The sequence below is a fragment of the Zingiber officinale genome, chromosome 2B, assembly GCF_018446385.1.
Source record: "Zingiber officinale cultivar Zhangliang chromosome 2B, Zo_v1.1, whole genome shotgun sequence".
Classification (NCBI taxonomy): domain Eukaryota; kingdom Viridiplantae; phylum Streptophyta; class Magnoliopsida; order Zingiberales; family Zingiberaceae; genus Zingiber; species Zingiber officinale.
Window position 1 is genome coordinate 29,587,985 of NC_055989.1, and position 22,144 is coordinate 29,610,128.

Consider the following 22,144-nt stretch of genomic DNA (forward strand, 5'->3'; position numbering starts at 1 on the left):
GGAGCACCATAGCGGTGGCGTAGAGGTGGGGTTCTTGGTGATGTTGGAGGGAGGAAGATGGGATTTCTTGTGCTTCAAGAAGGCGGTACGGGTGGGCTCATGGCAAAGTCATAGGAGGAAGATAGGGATTCTCATCCTTCAAGAAAGTGCTATGGGAAAGGCGTCTAATTGTGCGATGAGCTTGTGAGATTGAAAAAGGGAGGCTTCGAGCTACTGTGACAACTTCACATGAGAGATGATGCGGTGATTTTGAGAAAGAGAGCAATAGAAGGATTTTAACAAGGTTTAAAATTTCTAGCCGTATCGAAGTTGCGATTTATGATTAGAAAGATACAATTTCTATACCATATTGTGCATATACAATTTTAGTACTTTTTAAAATATAAATATATTAATTAAAAAATATTTTTATTATCACTTGATTGTTATATAGAGGCTTACTATTGAGTTATATTTGAGTTCAAGTTTTAATATTATCTTATAAAAAGTTTGATATTTATTGAATAAAAGATAATTTAGAGTTAGTTGAAATCAATATTCTAAAATTTGTTAGGTGCTAGTCAGGCGCAGACCAACGCGTAACGCCCAAGCCACCTAGGTGGGAACTAGGCGCCGCTAGGTGGATTCCATGGTATCAACATAAATTACATATTATAACTCCAACACAATAACATCAAATTTAAAATGAGTTCAAAATTATACAACTAATAAAATATCACATATTTACTTCTTCTCCATAATTTTCAACTTATTCTTAATCGGCCACAAATTCAATATCATCATTGTGATAATATAAATATGATTTATATGAATTAATAAGATTTATTAGAGTTTTTAAATTTTAAATATAAAATTATCAAAATATAAATTAATTAATAATATTTATTAGAATTTTTTAATTTCAAATATAAAATTATTAAATTATTAGAATATAAAATAATTAATAATATTTATATATATATTTTTAATTTTAATTATAAAATTATGAATATAAATATGATTTATATGAATTAATAATATTTATTATTATTTTTTTAATTTTAAATATAAAATTATCAATATATATAAATTAATAATATTTATTAGAATTAATTTCGTTCATGACGAACTAGTCATCACCGACCCCAAGTCCTGATAAAAGAGGAGGGTTACGTTAGGTTGCTGGCCAGCGTTAAAACTATGACAAATGTTCAATGAATGAATCCATTAAACTATTGTGCTAATGCTAGGTTGTTCCACGGAAGGAACGCGTTGTAGGGTCTGACTGTAATGTCTCGACAATGACCGCTACATCTCCAGAACTCGGGTGTAGTGCTAAATATGTAAGAGTTTCCGTTGTAGGGTCTGACTATTACGTATCAGCAAGGACCACTATATCTCCATGAGAAGTTGGGTGTAGTGTTAAATAGGCAAGAATTCTCATACAATAGGTTGGATAAGAACAAATATGATAGGAAAACTAATAGTCTAAGATTTGGAACATGGAATATAGGAACCCTTATTGGTAAATTAATGGAGGTAGTAGATATGGAAGAATTAGTATTTTGTGTGTACAAGAGACAAAATGGTAGACGAGAAGATAAAGATGATAGATAACTCAAGTTTTAAGTTATGGTACATAAGAAACAGTAAAGCAAAAAATGGAGTGAGTATTGTTGTAGATTGTTCGTTAAAAGATGAAGTTGTAGGAGTAGTTAGAAAAAGAAATAGAATTATAACCCTTAATATAATAGTGGTGACAGAAACTATGAATATAATTAGCATATATGCACCGCGAGTAGGATTAGATGAAGTTATCAAATCAAAGTTTTGGGATGACTTAGATGAAGTATTATAAAACGTTTCGCCAAATAAAATGATTTTAATAAGAGATGAACTAAATAAGCATGTCGGAGTGAAAAATGAGGAATATGAGAGGGTACATGAGGGTTATGAGTTTGGAACGAGAAATGAAGAAGGGAAAACTATATATTTTTTAAGAAAAGATAACACTTAGTCACATTCAAAAGTGGGAATAATAAATCGCAAATTAACTTTCTTATGAAGAAGGATGGAAAAATTTATAAAAATTGCAAGGTCATCCGTGGAGAAAACTTAACTACCCAACATATGTTAGTAGTATTAGATATATGCCTTAGAAATAAAATATATACGACTCCTAGAATTAAGTGGTGGGCGTTAAAGGATGAGAAGCAAAATATATTTAAGGAGAAGGTAGGAGTACAAGTATTAGGTAAAATATATGGTGACTCTAATACGACATTGAATAAGATGATATTAAAGTTGAAAATAGTAGCTAAGAGTGAACTCAGTAAATCAAAGGGATATACACTACAAAGTAAGGAATCTTGGTGGTAGAATGAGAAAGTACAAGAGAAAGTGAAGGAAAAATGAATAGCTTATAAGGAATTATATATTATAAGGAATTATATATTTGTAAGAACGAGGAAAACTTAAAAAATATATAATAGCTAAGAAAAATGTTAAGAAAGTAGTAAATGAAGCAAAAAATGAAACTTTTGAACGATTATATTAAAAATTGGATAAAAAAGGGGAAAGAGACATTTATAGAATAACTAAAGTGAGATAAAGGAAAACAAGAAATCTTATCCAAATAAAATATATTAAAGATGAATGTATAGGGTACTAGTAAACGATGGAGAAATAAAAGAGCGGTGGAAGATGTATTTTTATCAACTTTTTAATGTAGGTTTAGGTGATCAACTTAACTTAGATAATTTAAGTAGGTCAAATAAGTATAAAAATTTAAATTTTTATCGTAGAATTCAAACTTTAGAAGTAAAACAAACTTTAAATGGGCTGCACAATGGAAAAACCGTTGGATCAGATGATATTCCAATAGAGGTATGGAAGTGCCTAGGGAAATAAGGTATTGAATGACTTGCAAAATTATTTGACATGATATTGAAAATGAAAAAAATGCTTTATATAAGAATAATGGAGACGCACAAAATTGTGCAAGGGTATTAAACTAATGAGTTATACCATGAAATTTTGAGAAAAAGTAATAGAAAAAAAGATTAAGCAAGGAAACCACAGTCCGAAAATTAATTTGGGTTAATGCTTGGAAAGTTGGTAATAGAAACTATACATCTTCTTAAATAATTAATTGAAAAATATCGGGAGCAAAAATAAGATCCACATATGATATTCATTGACTTAGAAAAAACTTATGATAGAATTCCAAGAGAAATTATATGCAAAATTCTAGAAAAGAGATTATTAGCATAACATATATTGAACTAATTAAGGATATGTACGAGCATGTAACAACCAGAGTAAAGCGGAGTAATTATGGACGAAGTCACTACACACATTCAAGACAGTTGTGGTACATGTTGTTTGCAGATGATTTTGTTTTGGTAGATGAAACACGTGAAAGAGTAAATGCTAAACTAGAATCTTGGCAGGAAACACTAGAAGGGAAAAAATTTAGGCTTATTAGAATAAAGACAATATATGAAATTTAAGTTTAGCAATATTAGACGAAATAAGATAATTGTTAAGATGGGAGATGACGAGTTATCCGAAACCGAGAGTTTTAAATATTTAGGATTATTTTTGCAAAACGATGGGTGGATTGAGAGAGATGTCTTATATAGAATACAAGCAAGATTGTTGAAATGGAGAGGAGTGTCGGGTGTTTTACGTGATCGTAAAGTATTTCTAAAACTTAAGAACTTAAAGGAAAGTTCTACAAAACTGCGGTTAAACCTGCTATGTTATATGGAACTGAATGTTGAGCTATAACTCGAGCACATGAGCAGAAGATGAGAGTTGTAGAGATGAGAATGTTTAAGTGGATGTGTGGACATACGAGAATGGATAAAATAAGAAATGAGAGCATTAGAGAGAAAGTCGGAATTGCATCTATTAAGAGAAAACTCTGAGAAACACGTTTAAGATGGCACGTGCATATATTTTGACGACCAATAAATGCTTCAGTTAGGTGATGTAAAACTATGATAAACACATATCAAATGAGGAAGACCAAAAAAGTCTTGGTCAGTAACAATAAAACAAAATAAAATTTATTTAAGTATAGATGATGGTATAATAGGAGATAGAGCTCAATGGTGTAAAAAGATCCATATAGCGTTCTTCACCTAGTAGGATAAGACTTGGTTGTTGTTGTAATAATATTTATTAGAATTTTTTAATTTTAAATATAAAATTATTAGAATATAAATAAATTAATCAAATTTATAAAAAGATTTTAATTTTAGATATATTTTTTTTATAGTTTATTGGAATAATTTAATTAAGATTTATAAAAGTCTATTCGAATTACCCCATTTAAGTGAGGAGTTGTTTGAATTAAATAAATCATAAATAAATAAAAAAAACATCGGCGATGCATTGTGACGCCTCTAGTGGCGTCGGACGCGTTGCGGGCGCTAGACGTGTTGTGGGCGCAGGACGCGTCACGAGAACTTTCGATGACACTGGAAGCGTTGCAGAACGCTTTCGGCCCTGTCAGAAATGTCTTGCGACGCATCCGGCGTCGCTGGAGGCGTCCTCGATGTTGGAAGTGTTGTGAGAGGCCTAAAAAATTAATTGCAATAAAATAAATTATAGAAAAATTCTTACTGATCGTGCAGACGCTTCCGGAGGAGGTGAGAGGTAGTCGAATCGGCGGTGAGAGATAGATGAATCAATTGAATGATAGGATTTAGGGCTTTAAACAAAAAAAAATTGAAATCTCCTCGAACATAGTAGCGCCGCCTAACGCCGCACAAGGCCGCCTAGCGCCGCACAGGCCGCCTAGCGCCGCACAGGCCGCCTAGGCTCATCGTCAAACACTTGTTTGGTGCAGTTGGCGTCCGCTGAGCGCCTAAACGATCGCATATCCTGAAATTTAGAGCGCTAGTTGAAATGTACTAAATAAACATGGTAGGATCAGGTAGGTTTAAATTGAATTTAATTTAGATTTACTTTGATTAGTTTAAAATTAAATAAATTTATATATAGAATAATTTAATTTTTATAAGGTTAGAAATTATATTATATTTATTTATTTTTATTTTTCTAACAATTTATTTTCTCCATCATAAAAAGGTTTTGTTCTCTATTTACCTCGTGTATTGATGAACGGATGGAGAAGGGGAAAAAATTAACCATCCTATAAGAGAGATTTTCTTTCTGTTTACCTCATGGATGAATGGAGAAGAGAAAAAGTTAATTATCTTTAAAGTTTTTAAGAGATTTTTTTTACTCTTGTGGACATATGATGCAGGGAAAAAATTAACTATCCTTAAAAGAGGAGATTTTTTTCTACTTTTGTAGACGTATGGAGGAAAAAACTTAACATGAAGGATAGAAAAAAATTAACTGATAAAGGAGGAAAAAAAATTAATAGAGGGAAAGAGAGAAAGGAACAAGGAAAGGAATAAAAATATAAAAAATAAAAAAAAATAATAAAAAATAAAAATAAAAGTAAAAATAACAAAGCTTGCTGTGCAACTTCCTTTGTAGACTTGGTGAGTCGCATGAGGTCACGGTGAGACCCTCGAGGGGTCACTACGAGCTCACGACTCCGACTTCAAAATCGTGCCTATTGGTGGGTGAAACGGTAAATTCTTCCGATGCCGACAAGCACAAGTTGCACAACATAACATCTTAACCATGGATTTATTTTAATACCCTAAAATTTTTAATTACAATTGAACGATTCACATTGGTTCTCCATTGGTTTAACTATATAAATGGTCTAACTCAAGTTTGATTTGGGTCAAATTCAAACCCACAGGAAATCTAAACAAAAACCACATTGGCCAACTACCTAGATCCTAAACCCTAAACCCTAAATCCTAAATCACCTACCTTGTGTCAAATTAACACCAAATTGAATGCAAAACCCACCAAATCAGAACCTAGATACCTTGATTTAGTCCTAAGACCCCTAATTACATCTATCTAACCTTAAGTAAACTTCAAAATATAACATAATTTCTCAATATTATTTTGGATTCTTACATATTCTTTTTCCTGATGGCATGATGGCAAAATGCGATTCGCTCGTCCCTGCGCGTTCGCCATCCCGTGCCCAGACCAAAACGGAAAAGGTAAATCATGGGTGGCTACTAGCCTTGAGCAGTTCAATAGCGCATGGGGGAGGGCAGACACTTGACCACCAGTCGAAATTTGACCTCGGATCTTATGATGACAACACCACCATGCGTTACCCAATTGGAACTACATATTCTTTTTCCTAATAATGTATAGTGGTAGGAAACCTTTTTCCATTCCCTCTAAAGAAAAAAAAATTTATATGTTGTTTGCCATATTTCCTTTGAATTAATATTTACAAACTATGAACACTATGTTCAAGAATTTTTTTTTAATAGCTACATGAGTTGTGAGTTTGATCGATCTACAAATCTAGTGACATCTAAAACATGGTTAAAAATTTTGGTACATCAAAACATAGATTAAATTTTCATTCTATCGCTATGAGTGAAATATATTGTTTTGCACATTAAATGGCCTGAGACCAACAAAACCCCTTGAAGAAGTGTGAGGTGTAAGTCACATGAGTCACTTTAGCACGTCTATCGTTTCGCGAGGCTTCCATAATGTGCAATGTGAGCCTTTTGCAAGCACATGTCTTCCTATGGGATACCTAGGGCACATAAGTCATGAGCTCATCTTCCTTCCACCATTTTGCAAGTCTTCTACAATGCACTTTGTCGTTTTACTAGTCTTTTGCAACACATTGAAGGCTTCCCCAAGGTTGCACATTTTGTTCTTCTTACCTCAAAAGGTAAATCTACTTCTTCCAAAGGCTTCCATGATGGGCACACCCCCTCCATGAGACTTCCTCTTGTTCCTCCTCTTCTCCATTCTCTCTTCTCCCTTCTCCCTTTTCCCTTTTCCCTTTTCCCTTCTTCGACACTCAGCACACTTAGACATTTTTAAGTGGAGGAGGGACTGAAACATTGACTTGGTTCGAAATTTTAAATCTTGATCTAAGATGAAGTGAGCATAAATAGTTCCCCTTGTTTGAATTTTTTTCTCTCTAAATAATGTTAGAACTTGTATTACATAGTAGTTCAGTAAATATTTTTCATCATATGCTCTTAAGCATATCATTTTGATTGGCTCTCTAATTGGCATGTTATAATGTGGTCTGATTCAAGTAAACCTAGTATATTAACCTCAGATATATGTTTACTTTAATTCAATGTTATCTTCATTTTTGTTTGACAAATTTAGTGAAAAATCCTTTGATTATGCAATCTTGTTTCTTAATATTTTTTTTTATGAACTGAATTCTTTATGACTATTCCTTATAGTACTTTTTGCCTTTTCATTTGTATAGTTTAATGAGCTTCAAGAATGTTACTTACAAAAGAGGCGGCTCAGAGCGAACCAAATACATGGTCAAGAAGAAAAAAAAGTAAATGTTAAAGTGAGAGAAGGATACCATGCCGGACTAGATGATTTTCAATCTGTGCTAACTACATTTACAAGATACAGGTTATAGAAGCAATCTTTGCAATTCAATATTCCATGAGTTAACATTTATTGGAATATTCTTTTCACTATCTTACCTTTGTAATGTTATTTCTTTTTTTTTTTTATTTATCTAATTTCTTACATACTTCTTTTGTTTATGTTGTTTTAGTCGGTTACGTGTTATTGCGGAACTTAGACATGGAGATTTATTTCATTCAGCAAATATTGTGTCAAGGTATGTATTTGGTGATCATAGATGATTTTATTTTTCTATTATTTTCAACATGATGAATTTCATTTATGGTTTTATCATCCTCCATAATAATCCATGCTTTATGGTCACATACTCATTTGTTTAGGGTTTAGAGTGATCATAGATGTATTTGGTGATCATAGATGATTTTATTTTTCTATTATTTTCTATATGATGAATTTCATTTACGGTTTTATCATTCTCCATAGTAATCCATACTTTATGTTCACATAGGGCCTTTTAGCTCATTAGCTTATTTGTCAATTATCACGTTGGATGTCCAAATAATTAGAAATTAGGTATCTTACTTTCATGGATTGAGTGAACTTTTCTTAGTTGCACACAGTTCCATCATTACCTCTATTATGCCGAATATTGACTATGTTTAGGGGCCAATAAACACAAGTCTGTACACAACATCTAGCAAGTACAAAGCATGTGCCAAATAGTAAAAGAGCAGCAAATAAAAAGATCTGAAAAAGGTCATATAACACTTTGACCCTGATAATAGTATCTTGAAGCAACCATAATAGTAGTAATGCTTAATAACTCATCTTAAATTGATCTAGGTATAAGTGCAAAATACAAATTATTAGTATCATTGGTGGAAAAGATCCTACAAAAGAACAGGGAAGAAGAGAAGGATGGACAAGAATAGATGAAGATTGATGCAATCATGCAATGCACCACCTCTTAAGTTTATCCATCTATTCCTTGCACAATTTAAGGCTTATGCTTAACAAAAATTGAGTGAATCAATCAAATAACTCAAAGGGGTTGATTAGTAAAAAACCAGCCTCTTGTAAAAGTTATTGAGATTAATGGTTAGATATTTACAATGTCTCATAATGGCTCTCATGATCTTTAGTTAGGTATTGACGCCCCTTATCATCATGGGCTCATAATCATGCTAGCCATGTGATCTCCAGATAGGTAGCACTTGGCTATCATAGATCCATAACATCTCTAATCCATGAAGTCACATAACCATCATGTGCTGCATAATATTGCTGAATTTATGTGATTCCAGTTTAAACTTTGACAGTCTTGACTGTCACATGCTGTCACATGCTCCATCATCAATGTTTCTATAAGCCTTGTTGACAAGTTCAAGATACATGAAACAACTTGCATCTTATTTTGGCTCATCTTATACAACATGAATAATAGATTTTCTTAATAAGTTCGTTATTTTAGCATAAATATTTTGCATATGACATGTTAGAACAAGTGACATCTAGTTAGAGTAATTTTTAAATTCACATTATTAAAAGATGGTTTTCAACATTGGTACCGGTGGTGGTATTGTAGTTGATGTTTCAAAGTCGTTGGGATCAGCCGAGTTGAATTGGTGGTGGGATCAAAACCTAAGAAGAAAATTAAAAAAAAAAGAAAAAAATGTAAAGAACAAACAAAGTTTGTTTAATGAATGAGAAAACAAAACACATACAAAGAACCTAAGAATTAATGCAACTTATATTTCTTTATACCATTATCATAGAAGTAAAATTTTCTTTAGAACGTTAAATATTTACATTCAACTATTTTAAATTTAATAATTATCATGTTCCCATCTAATATCTAACATGCTATTTTTCTAATTGAATCTCTTTGATTGATTTTTTTTTATCCAGAACTAATCATCTATTATTTTTAGCTCTTTCTAGCAATAAGTAGCAATAAAATTATAAATATTTATATTTTACAGATAATTACATATTATATATAACTGGAGGATTAACAATGAAAAACAATTAACATAAATTTAAATAATAATTATATAAACAATAAATCTAATTCTAATCTAGTTTGCTAATGGAATCCAAATTAAAATTACATCAGTTATTAGTCTAATAATCTGATATCTTATTATGAGTTTAATAACTATGCCTAATATGTAGTATTAGTGATATATATCTTATAATTTTAAGATAATTCATGTTACATATATACATGTAATCCAATGTTAAAAATAAATATATAATATAATTAATCTATAAAAGCAATTGACATGACTATAAATAAAATAATAATAAATAGATTATTAAGTAATGTTACTAATGAGGTTACCTTGATAAAAAAATAAATAGGTAAATAAATAACCCCCATGGGTGTGGTGCATTGGTAAAACATTCAAAGGTTTAGGATTTGAATCTCAAATGGAACAAATATCTTAGAGGACGACTTTTGAGTGTGCATAAGTTGTGTTCTAGATTTACTTGGTAGGTGAACCAAGCGGAAGGTCGTCTATCTCCAAGATTAGATACCTGGATTATATAAAAAAAGAAATAAATATTAATAATTAGATATTACACATTGCATGATATAATTATTATATAAAAATGAAAAATAAATAAATATAAAATATTATAAATCCGCTGTAAAAAAATGGATGCATAAATAAATAATAATAAATTTAAAAGTAATACCACTTGTAAGTTTACCTTAGATATAAAATAAAGAGATAGCCCCTAATTATTGTTTTCCTCAAAAAGATGCCCCTTGCTTTAAAGAGTCAAAACAATGTCCCAACATATTTCTCATCCCGAAAATAACCTTATTCTAGTGTTGTTGGTAGCTAGTACAACAATTTATAGTGATTTTGACTATGTTGAAGCGATTTTCATCAAGTTTAAATATTTTTGATAGAGTTGGTAAAAAGTTTTTTTTTTATATAAAAGTGCTCTATGCATAGTATTTTTGACAAATTAAATTAAAAAAATAATTTACTTTAACACGTAATGGCTACAACGTAGTTGCTATAACAACGTTGGAATAAAAGTATTTTCTGGATGAGAAATATAGTGGGTCGTTGCTTTGACTTTTTTTTAAAAAAAGGGTCGACCTTTTGACAAAAATGATAATTAGGGCCACCCTATTGATTTTTTCCCATTAATAATCATATGTTACGAACAAATACAAGTATAGTTTAAAGTGTCGTGCCATGCCGGTTTGTACAGACAAAATTTTCTCCTCTGTCTATCAATTAGCATGATATTGAATTCATCACAAGAGCCAATGGAAATTTGAAAGAGAACGGAGAGGGGAAGGAAGGAGGATTATGGGGTGGCAGGTGGTGGTGACAGGCTGCCTAAGGGTGGGAAGTGGATGGTGTTGTAGGAGAGGTGACGGGTGGTGGGTGGGTGCTGCAGGAGGGGTACAGCAGTGACATCTTTTAAAAATACTACTACCTTAATTTAAAACAATTGAACTACATTATTCTGTGTATAAATTTAGTTCAGTTTTAAACTAAACAAAATAAAATAAATTCAGACCGAGTCCGGTTTCAACTTACTAGATCCTAATTTCCAATCTATTTGATAAGCTCTACCTTTTGCTACTAGTGTTTATTTCTTGCTTTTAAATAACTAGATGCAAATCGTTAATATGTGGGAGAACCTACCCAATCCACATCCGAGTATCACAATCTGAAGATGACCTTAATCATGAAATAAAATATTTTTACCTGGAACACTTTTGAGGTATCATAAAATCCTTGAAGTTGTCCTAGTTGCTTCCTAAGGGTCATGACATAGGTTCTTTAAAAATTTACCAATCACACTAACAACAAACAAAATATCAACTCTAGTGATTGTGAGATAGGTAAAAGTTTTTCTACTAGTTTGTCTATATTTTCCTAGATAAGTTTTTGGCTTCCTTTTTTTTTGATGAGAGTATCTACTGATTTAGCTATTAATATACCAGCCTCCTTGAGTATATCTACTATATATTTGCATTGCAAAATGTAGATATCTTCTTTTGAATGAGCATTTTCTATCCCTAGGAAGTGCTTGAGGTCAATCAAGTGATTAGTTTGAAAATATTTATGAAGATAATCTTTTGGTCATCTAATTCTATCACTGTCTCACCGGTATTGATAATATTGTTTGTAGGAAACACTTTCATGATTGAGAGATGAGGTAGAATAACTAAGCGGTTTGCTTGCACTTATTTAATGCTATATTGAAGGGAAATTGAGTTAAACTTTATGAAATAAGCTCTCGAAGATTTTTTTTAGTCTATGTAAGGTTTCATCAGTTTACACACAAGGCGAGTCTCTTCTGAGCAACAAGCATAGAAGGTTGCTCCATATAACCTTTTCCTGAGAGAGAGCACCATGAAAGAAGAAATTCTTAATGTCAAGCTGATAAAGTAACTAGTGCAAAATAACAACTAGGGAGAGGTACAAATGAACTAATCTTAGTCACTAGAGAAACATCTACATATTCAACTTTATAAATGTGCATGTTTCATCAAATGAGCTTTTAAATAATCAAAAGAGCTATTGGGAGAACACTTGACTGTGAAAACCCATTTACACCTCAGATAGACTTCCAAGGGGTGAGAGCTACAAGTTCCTAAGGGCTATTAATAGAGTCAAGCACCTCTATTTCATCATTCATAGCCTACTCCTAATTAGGAGGATCTGAGAGAACCTTTAAGACATTTGTAGGAACAAATTGTGAGGATAAAGAAGATAGAAAGGGATTTGGGTGACAGTGAAACATATGACAAAAAAGAGCGAAAAATGATGGAAACACTAAATCAAAGTTGGGATAAGAGATAACAGTAGATGACTGAAGAGCGACAAAGTTTGAAGGAGGTGCAAGTATCTATATGACATCATCTCCTACCCTTCACTTATAGGGAGGCATGTCAGATAATGGGACCTTAACAATAAAAGGTGTAGGTATGAGAAGGTCTACAATTGCTAAGTGAAAGCATGACAATGAACTTGGAGAAGTTTTTTGCATGAACCTGATAGAGTGGTGTGAAGGGAAAGAATTGAATAGACTCAAAGGTCACATTAGCGGACGAGGTCTGATGTGATTAAGGACAATAACACAACATCCCTTTTAGAGGCGAGAGCATTCAAGAAAAATGAGATAACTTATCTTCTAGAAGATGCTCAATGAACAAAATAAGTGTAGCCAAACACGCTCGTGAGATAAGGTATATAACCTCTTGACTGGTGAAGGGAATTTGGCCACAGAGATAACAAACAGTAAGAAAAAGCATCAACTTGAAAAAGGAAAATGCATGTCTTAAAAGAGTGCTTGGGCATTCTTGACTAGGTTTTGATATTTCTTTCAATTACACCGTTCTTCCTAGGGGTACATAAACATGGAAGTTGATGAAGAATACCTTTAATCAAAAGTATTCCTTAGGATTATCACTTCTTGAAGACTTGATAGATGTTTGAAACTAGTCATTGAATTCAACATAAAAGAGGAGAATATAGAAAATATTTTAGGTCATTCCTTCATTGTGAAACACAATGTCATTCAAGAATATCAATGACCTTTTTTCTGGAGTGAGCGTAGTCACCTTTTGCTATAATAATTATCAATGACACAATGCCATTCAGGAATAAATCATGGATGAAAGTGTAGAAATGGTATAGTTAGGACCATAAATAAACCAAAGTAAAAGGGTACAAAGCACATTTATGAACACTTCTAATGAAAAAATAACCTTTTATATTTGCCTAACTAATAAGATTTATGGTCTAGAGATTTAAGACTAGAAGACTAGAACTATTAATTTTAAATGCTTAAGAGCTGGATGACCAAGATGTAGGATCGTAAAGTGCACCAGAGGGAGGGTGAATAACACTCACACTTTTCTCTTTTGTTTTGTTCTTGAGTTAGTACGCGGCGAATAATAATAAAATAAATAACTTAAAAGAGAAGGGCAAATCCGATTTTTTACTTGGTTCACACCTCCCAGGTGCTACGTCCAAGGCTATGCATGGATCGTGCCATCCATTATTCTTTTCTTGAATTCGAAAACCTTCCGGTGGTGGAGAAAATTTAGATCAAATACAACATACACAAAGTAATAAACTAAATAAGCATATAAGCAAATAGGCAAGTTTATTGAATGTGGATTGCTTATGGAGATCTTGAATGCTGATGCACCTTGTCTTGGAGCCTCTTGGATTGCACGAATAGAATCTTTGAGCACTTAGAGCAGAGAGGATATCATGGCTTTGAATCCGAATGAGTTGTGGATCCTTGAGCCTTTGCCTCCCTTTTAGAGCTTGATTCTACCTCTTTCGATTACTGAAAGCTTATCTAGTTGACTGAAACTTGGTTAACTTTATTTGAAGATTGAATCTCGCAAAACTCAACGTTATCAAGGTTTTACGGTCGACCAAATAGTTTCTGGTTGCTCGGACCAAGGTCCGATTGCCTAGACTATTCCGGTCAATCAGAATAGTGTATGGTTGCCCGAACTAAAGGTCCAGTCTTCGGTCGTCCTCTAGTCTTCCTATTCTTCATCTATTTATGTTTCGATCGCTCGGACTAAAGGTCCGGTCTCCAGCCGTCCTTTGGTCTTCCAAGTCTTCATCTATCTAAGCTTTTTGCAAGACAATAAGCATACAAACAAGACGAAGACGCCCTCCGGTCTTCCTAGTCTTCATCTATCTATATTTTGGTCGCTCGGACTAAAGGTCCGGTCTCTGGTCTTCCTTTGGTCTTCCGAGTCTTCATCTATCTAAGCTTTTTGGCAAGACAATAAGCATACATATAAATAAGCCTAGTTCTTAGTCTTCTTGACATACTAGGCCTACTTAGAGTTCACTCTTCGAAGATTTTCCACATTATCTAGGGTTTACTTCCCTAGGATTTTTCCCTTTGCCAAGCATCTGTTCACACTTGACTTGCTTCGACTTTTCCCTTATTAGACATCCGGTCAATCTTGACTTGTTTGGACTTTCCTCTTGCCTAATATCCGATTCTCTCAACCTACTAGGACTTTCAATTTGCCAGATATCCGATCATTTTTGACGTGTTTGGATTTTTCCCTTGTCAAAAATCCAGTTATTCTTGATCTGCTTGAACTTTCCCTTTCTCACTTGCTTAGGTCAACCTTGACATGTTAGAACTTTTCACTCATGCCTAGGTCAAGGCGGTCATCCTTGATCTGTCAAGACTTTTTACCAACTGTCAAGCATCTAGTCATCCTGGACCTTCTTGGACTTTCCCACTTCCAAACATTAGGTCGATTTTGACGAGTTGTTTGGATCAATCCTTCAATCTTGACCACACATATATATTGTCAAACATCAAAACTCTAGAGGCTGATTGCACTAACAATCTCTCTCTATTTTATGTTTGACAATTTGTTTAAGTTAGGCTGATCACTTAACCTAACTTCTCAAGTCTTATGCCAAAATCAAAGAATTAGAGTTTTTCTAACTTATATGCTTCTCTCGCCTTTTGGCATACATAAAAAAAACAATACTATCTTCTTTTTGACACACCTCCTTAGTTATTGCACTAACAATGATAGGTATTCTTTAGTCAAAAAGACATCTCTCTTTTACCTTCTTGAAAGACCATTTCAAGATAATCACATAATTTAAAATATCTCCTTTGAAAATAATCACTAAACTTTTTAAAGTATTTAAACAAATAATTCAAAAATTTTAAAGATATTTCAAAGGAAAAACACATTTTCAAACACATTTTCTAAACTTATGTCAATTTAATTTGAAAAACTTCCTTTTAAAGATTGGCCTTTCAATAGAACTCTTTCGTAATCTGACACTCTCTTAGGATATCCTTGTTAACCATACGGAACATATACCTAAGTGTGCAGGCATTTAGGAGATTATGGTTAACTTAAGGATGCTATAAGCAGAGTGTTGGTCAACAACTATCTTTTTCAAAATATACAAGTTTTTAAAAAGATCTATAATTACAACCAATTAAACATGAAATATCATTAAACATTATTATGTGAATCACTGTTTTGTAAATAATTTTAAGAAAATAGTCTTATAAATTTTAAAAACCTTTTCAAATTATTTTCCAAATTTATTATTCTAACATCTCATTTGTTCTATATATTTCAGTAAACACAATACTTTATAATTTTATGAGTTTTTATGAGATGGGTCTTTTAATTTTTAATTTATTTTAGTTCTAAAGCAATTTGATCTTGGGTTTGATTCAAATTTTGATTTGGGTCAGTCAAGCAAATGGTTTTTAAACTGGCTTTCAGGTTGTGGAATGGTACAAGGGCACTAGTTTGGACAACCACTGCCTTAAGAAAAACCAATAAAAGGAACAAACACCCAAATAGACTTAATATTAAACCTGGTCTAACTGGTTTAGAATGAGGTGAGTTAACTTTAGTTAGTTTTACTTAGCTAGACGCACCATGTAGGATACGCCTTATCCAACCTAGACATGCACTCAACTAAACTTCCCTAACGTAGTATCAACTCAACCCATCCTAACACCATGTTATCAAGATCAAAACCCTTTTGTCCTATATATCCATTCTAAGTTAAGTAATTAATACATGAATAGTATGCACAACATGTGACGCATGACATATTGCAATTAATTGAAAGTATGCACGAGCATGACAATTTAAACATGAAAAAGTAAATCAATCATGTCAAACAAATCATAATATTGGTTTCTAATAATGTATCAAATACTTGATTTGATACATTTTTGTTAACCCTCAAATATGCCAACCCACTAGGGTTTTACGGTAAATCGGACAGTTTTTGGTTGCCCGGACTAAAGGTCCGGTCTCCAGTCGTCCTTCGGTCTTCCGAGTCTTCATTTATCTAAGCTTCCTACAACACAACAAGCATACAAACAAACCTAGTTCTTAGTCGTATTGATCTATTAGGTTTATTTGCTTGGAGTTCATTCCTTCGAGACTTTCCACACTACCTAGGATTTTACATCCCTAAGATTTTTCCTTTTGTCAAACATTTAATCACCCTTGACCTACTTGGGCTTTTCGCTTGTCAGACATCCGATTAATCATGACTTATTTGGATCCGGTTCTCTCAATCTGCTAGGCCTTTTTATTTGTCGGGCATCCAATCACTTTTGACTTGTCTCGACTTTCTCCTTGCTAAGCATCCGGTCACACCTGCTTGGACTTTCCCTTTCTTACTTGCTTAGGTCAACCTTGACTTGTTAGGATTTATCCTTCATGCCTAGGTCAACCACTTCTTACCAATTGCTAAACATTTGGCCACCCTTGACCTGGACTTTCCCACTTCCAAACATCCTGTCAACCTTGATCTACTTGGATCAACCCTTGGTCAATCTTGACCAGACATAGATATACTGCCAATCATTGAAAATATTTTGGAGGCGAATTGCACAACACAAGATGTGGTAGATCTGGAGAGGTGTAGTTAAAAGAGTCAATGATGATGCAAACACATCCAATTGATAAAGTGCATGTAGACCTAAATAAGAATAGAAGTGACATCAAGTATGACAAAACAATTTAAAAATCTTGTAAGTTGGCTAATAGAGAATAAGCTTAATAAGAAGTCAGAAATATAAAATCATGGTAAACAAATCAAGCATTTGTAAAAAGGGACATCACCAATTCCCATATCTAATGAGTGAGACCCATTAGCTATGGCGACACTAGTGAGACATTGTAGTGGTGTGAGAGTAGAAAAGGTGAATGCATTACTAGAAATATGCTCCAAGGCCCTTGAATCTATGACCCAAGGGGATGACCTAGAGGTACGAAGTATATAGGCAATAGTAGTACCTAATGGGCCAATGAGGTAAGTAGCTACGATAATGCATTGACAGTTACCTAGAGCAAAAGAAGCCTGGAGTACTCCTTTGCAGGGACCAACAATGGAACTTGTGTGAGCTGGTCGGTTAGTATTGGACTGAGCAATATGAGCAATGTAAGATGGATAACTGGTAGCCTCTTTGGCTACCACATGATCACCCAGAGGATAAGCCAACAACCCAAGAAGGATAAAAGGTGGTAGATGTAGGGATCTTATGCATAAAATAACACATAAATGTAGCGGAAAAATGATCCCTCTAGAGATCCAAGCGAATACATTATACCCATTTTTCTATTCTATCAAAATAGAATAGTTACCTTTGTTACGTGAACGGTACAATCCCGACAACTTTAATTCAGTAGATCTCAGCACTATTAGAATGGTCGTACCTCTACGGTATCCACATGAGTACGTCCTTGTGAATCGTCTCATGAACACTGGAATCGGAGAATCTCACCCACCTCCTTTCTTGTTACTCACGAATTCAAGAAGAAGAAGAAGAAGGGGGAAAACAAAAAGACTTACACACCTTCTCATCTTGCTAGAAATGACTACTTAAGGTGGCAATGAATAGACAACCCAACTCTTCACCTTCTCCTTCTCCTTCTTAAAGACCTCTTTAAGAGATGGTTATCAAGGTGCCATAAAGAAACCACTAACTCTTCATCTTCTCCACCTTATGAGATGAGATGACTATTAGTGTTTCTCTTGTTAAGCTCTTAGTTGGGTTGGGCTTTAAGGTTTGAACTCATTTCGGGCTTAAGATTCAAACCCATATTATTTTAGTCAAATTAAAATAAATCAATCTCCAAGTCAACATGTTTTTTGTGTGTGACCCGGTTATCGTAATGTTGGCAATGTTTCTAAAATAACATTTTAGATAAAAAAATAATGAGTGGTATCTAGCAATATGCATCATTGCTACCAAGTGATGAGAATGTCAAGATCCAACCTAATCTTTCCGAGTCTATTATCTTGTATAACTTGGTTCTTCTATCATTGATATCTAGATTGATCCATGAGACATAGATCGTATCATCCTTTTATCAATGTTTATGTTTCTTAATCTCCAAGTAAACTCATTTAATCAAACGAGCTCAATATCTCATATTGACTTATTTGAACATGACCATGCATTTTAGTAGTCCTACTTAATTAAGGGGCCCACAAATATCACTTATGTAATAGATCTCATCTATATCACTCACATCTCTCTGCATAACTTATTGCATATCCAGTGATCGACTTTATAGTCCACCTTATTACAGGTGACTTTTGTCGATACCAAAGTACACAATGTAGGGAACCGTAGTGACTTCACGTATAAAGACTATTCATATCAATAGTCACTATGAGAATGACATTCATATAAGGATCCATGAAACATTCTCATGATGGATCAATTTAGTACATATTCTCTAATTTATACCCATATGTCAATTTGATATCTTATATCTATGATTTGTGAGATTAAGACATCAATTGACCTACATGCTAATCTCAACGCATTAATATTGCCCTTGTATATTAATGCTTGATTAGGAATAGTTAAGAGTAATGTTCTATATATATCTATAGTCTTCTACTAGCAATTTGACCAATTGATATACTATAGGCCATAACTTGCTACCCTAGGACATTATTATACTTCTTCATCCGACATAGATTTGAACTAAATATAATAACCATAAACTTCACCTTTTATTAATGAAATGTGATACAAAAGTTTCCTTGTCAATCATCTTATAATTGACTCTAAGGTCTAATACTAATATCTTATAATTGACTCTAAGGTCTAATACTAACAATATGAATTGTGGTTGAGGCTCGCAACATATGCATATATACATGTTGATAAAGGAGGAATAGAAGAGCCATCTAGAATCTGAGAACTTTGACTCTAACTCAAGTTGAACCATGTGGAGAAACATGATAGCGAACAGTCTATAGAGCACCTAAGAGATACTTAAACACCAGTTATACAAATGCTGAACGTGATATAGAGCAGCATAGTTGGGCTTTTCGATTCTGCTGAATACGGAAGTCCTTACACCCTTATTCTCTTGCTCTATAAAAATTAAAATTGCTTTGTTCAGTTCTGAATCTCTGATCCTGTGGTTGGTCTCTCATACAGCATAGAGTTTGATCGTGATGATGAATTTTTTGCTACTGCTGGTGTTTCGAAGCGCATTAAAGTGTTTGAATTCTCAACAGTAAGTGTTTTTTCTTATCTTTTATGGACAGTGTATTGTGTATTCAATTTTTTAACTAATTATAAATCTTTAATATGATCAGGTTGTTAATGAACCATCAGATGTGAATTGCCCTGTTGTAGAATTGGCAACACGATCTAAACTTAGTTGCCTAAGTTGGAACAAGTACTCAAAAAACATCATTGCAAGTAGTGATTATGAAGGGAATGTAACTGTATGGGATGTAAATACTCGCCAGGTGTCCATTTTTCTGTATGATAGAAATTATTTTAATTCATGTAATGGAGAAGGAAATGATTGGGACTTCTTTCTTTCTTTCTTTCTTTTTTTTTTTTTCAGAGTGTGATGGAATATGAAGAACATGAAAAACGGGCATGGAGTGTTGATTTTTCTAGGATGGAACCAACAATGCTAGTTTCTGGTAGTGATGATTGTAAGGTAAACATCTAATCCTTATTTTGTCTGTGATCAAACTACCTGAATCAACTGTCATAGGCAGTTCCAAACTAACTAAACTTTGATTGTGCATCCTCAAGTAAACTTTGATAGACTGCTGCCAGGATTGATTAAACTATACCAATTATTAAAATCTGCAAAAATTTAACCTAAAATAGAAGTTAATAAAAATTGCATATGAGAAAGTGCATGTTGTATACAATAAATTAGTTGTTCTTTTTCTGTATGTATCTTCAAATTTTCATGTTTCGTCACGGACTGGCCAATTTTTTTTAGCTAGAAGGGTGGTCTAGAGTAACTTTGTACATCTTGAATTTTGATCCAGAATGGTCTGATTGGATGCAATCAAACGGGTGCATGCTATAAATTACTCTAATATTATTTAGAGGTAATTAAATTGAAAATTTTGGACTTGAGATGGAGGTTGGAGTTTCTTCCTCTGCATGCAGGTGTCTAGATTATTTCTGTTTTTCAAGATTACTTTTCATTAGTTGCTTAAATTTTGTCTTAAAACTTCTTGCCTATGGAATTATAATGTTCCAGTTGAACTATAAAACCATACATGATATGCTACATAATGTACATCATCACCATAGAAAGTAATACATGTTACCTTATTTCAACAAGATGGGTGGAAACTGTAAGGAAACAATCAGGTTTACATAGTATACTTGTAAAATTTATGATCATTATTTTTCTATTGTTGGGATGGTTGGATGTTGTCAACATGCCATTTTTCATATTAATCTGCACACGTGTATTATTTATTTCATGACTGAGAACGGGTTTTTATGCATTTCTATGGACATATGCAGAAAAACATGTAAGATTGCTATGGTTGGCTAATTGAATCAGCTGATAATTACAGCAGGTTCGCTAATATGCAATTCCTGATGTTTCTATTCTAAAGGTGTTCATATACCTTTTTTTTCATTGTGACAAGTAGGTGAAGGTGTGGTGCACAAAGCAAGAAGCCAGTGTTATCAACATTGACATGAAAGCAAATATTTGTTGTGTTAAATACAATCCAGGGTCAAGTTTTCATGTTGCGGTATGTTTTGATTGATTTCCTTTTTTTACCTTCTCAGTTTGTTGTTTACTTTTTACACTCTTCCCATGTCCTTTTCCAGATTGGTTCTGCTGACCATCACATTCACTATTTTGATCTGAGAAATACTAGTACTCCACTACGTGTTTTCAAGGGGCACTGGAAAGCAGTATCTTATGTAAAATTCTTGTCCACCAATGAACTTGCATCTGCATCAACAGACAGTACATTGCGACTTTGGGATGTAAAAGACACATGCCCAGTATGTTTTACTGACACTGGTCCTTGTTGATAACTTCAATAAGTTCCCAACTAGTTTTGAACTTGTTACTGTGTTATTCAGTATTCTATTTACAGTTTTTCTTATCAACAAGGATTTCATTGATTGGGGGAGTAACATTTTGTTTTGAAAGACAGACACTTCCATTTTTTTATGCAATAATCCAAAAGTTTCATATGTTAGTTTCTAGATAATTTTGTGGTAATATGAGTTTTGCTATCATAAACTCAATAATAAAAATCCACTCTGAAAATGTTAAGATCATTAGCTTCAGCCTGAATAGATGTGTTACTCAAATAAAACCTCCTATACTTTTTTTATGCATGTTTCGTGCTTGTGCAATAATAACTTAGGGCCACATGCTGCTTGCAAAATGCTGGTCTTGGATCCATGCCAAGGAAGATTGAATTGCCACTCAATGACTATTATCAAAATTCTGTATCTAGATCATCTGAACTTCCTCCAGATTTTTTGACATTGCTGTTTCAGTTATGTTTTATTTATTGTACTGTGATCCATCAGAGAAGTTATTGTGATGATTATATATGGCTATGCATTCTTTTATTTAGAACTGTTAATTTAAACCTACTTCTAATGATTTCCAGATTGAAAATGACTAACTACTTACTGAATTTTGTACTGTTCTGGATGATTCATTCAGGTGCGGACCTTCAGAGGGCACACGAATGAGAAAAATTTTGTGGGTTTAACAGTCAACAATGAGTACATTGCTTGTGGTAGTGAGACAAATGAAGTATTTGTGTACCATAAGGTGAGTCAAATTCACTATGCTGGCCTAATTCTCCAAGCGGTAGTATCCATGTTAGTTTGGTCT

The 22,144-nt window shown here is 33.2% G+C and overlaps 1 protein-coding gene across 1 annotated transcript in view; it reads left to right on the forward strand.

Annotated features, from left to right (window-relative positions):
• Window positions 1–22,144, forward strand: part of LOC122045547 (E3 ubiquitin-protein ligase COP1-like) — a 37,918-nt gene that overhangs the window by 15,244 nt on the left and 530 nt on the right. The window contains exons 5-12 of the mRNA XM_042605815.1: window positions 7,343–7,500; window positions 7,649–7,714; window positions 19,447–19,525; window positions 19,608–19,763; window positions 19,865–19,963; window positions 20,928–21,032; window positions 21,112–21,291; window positions 21,971–22,081. Coding sequence (XP_042461749.1) covers window positions 7,343–7,500; window positions 7,649–7,714; window positions 19,447–19,525; window positions 19,608–19,763; window positions 19,865–19,963; window positions 20,928–21,032; window positions 21,112–21,291; window positions 21,971–22,081 — 954 coding nt within the window. The remainder of the gene's footprint in view (window positions 1–7,342; window positions 7,501–7,648; window positions 7,715–19,446; window positions 19,526–19,607; window positions 19,764–19,864; window positions 19,964–20,927; window positions 21,033–21,111; window positions 21,292–21,970; window positions 22,082–22,144) is intronic.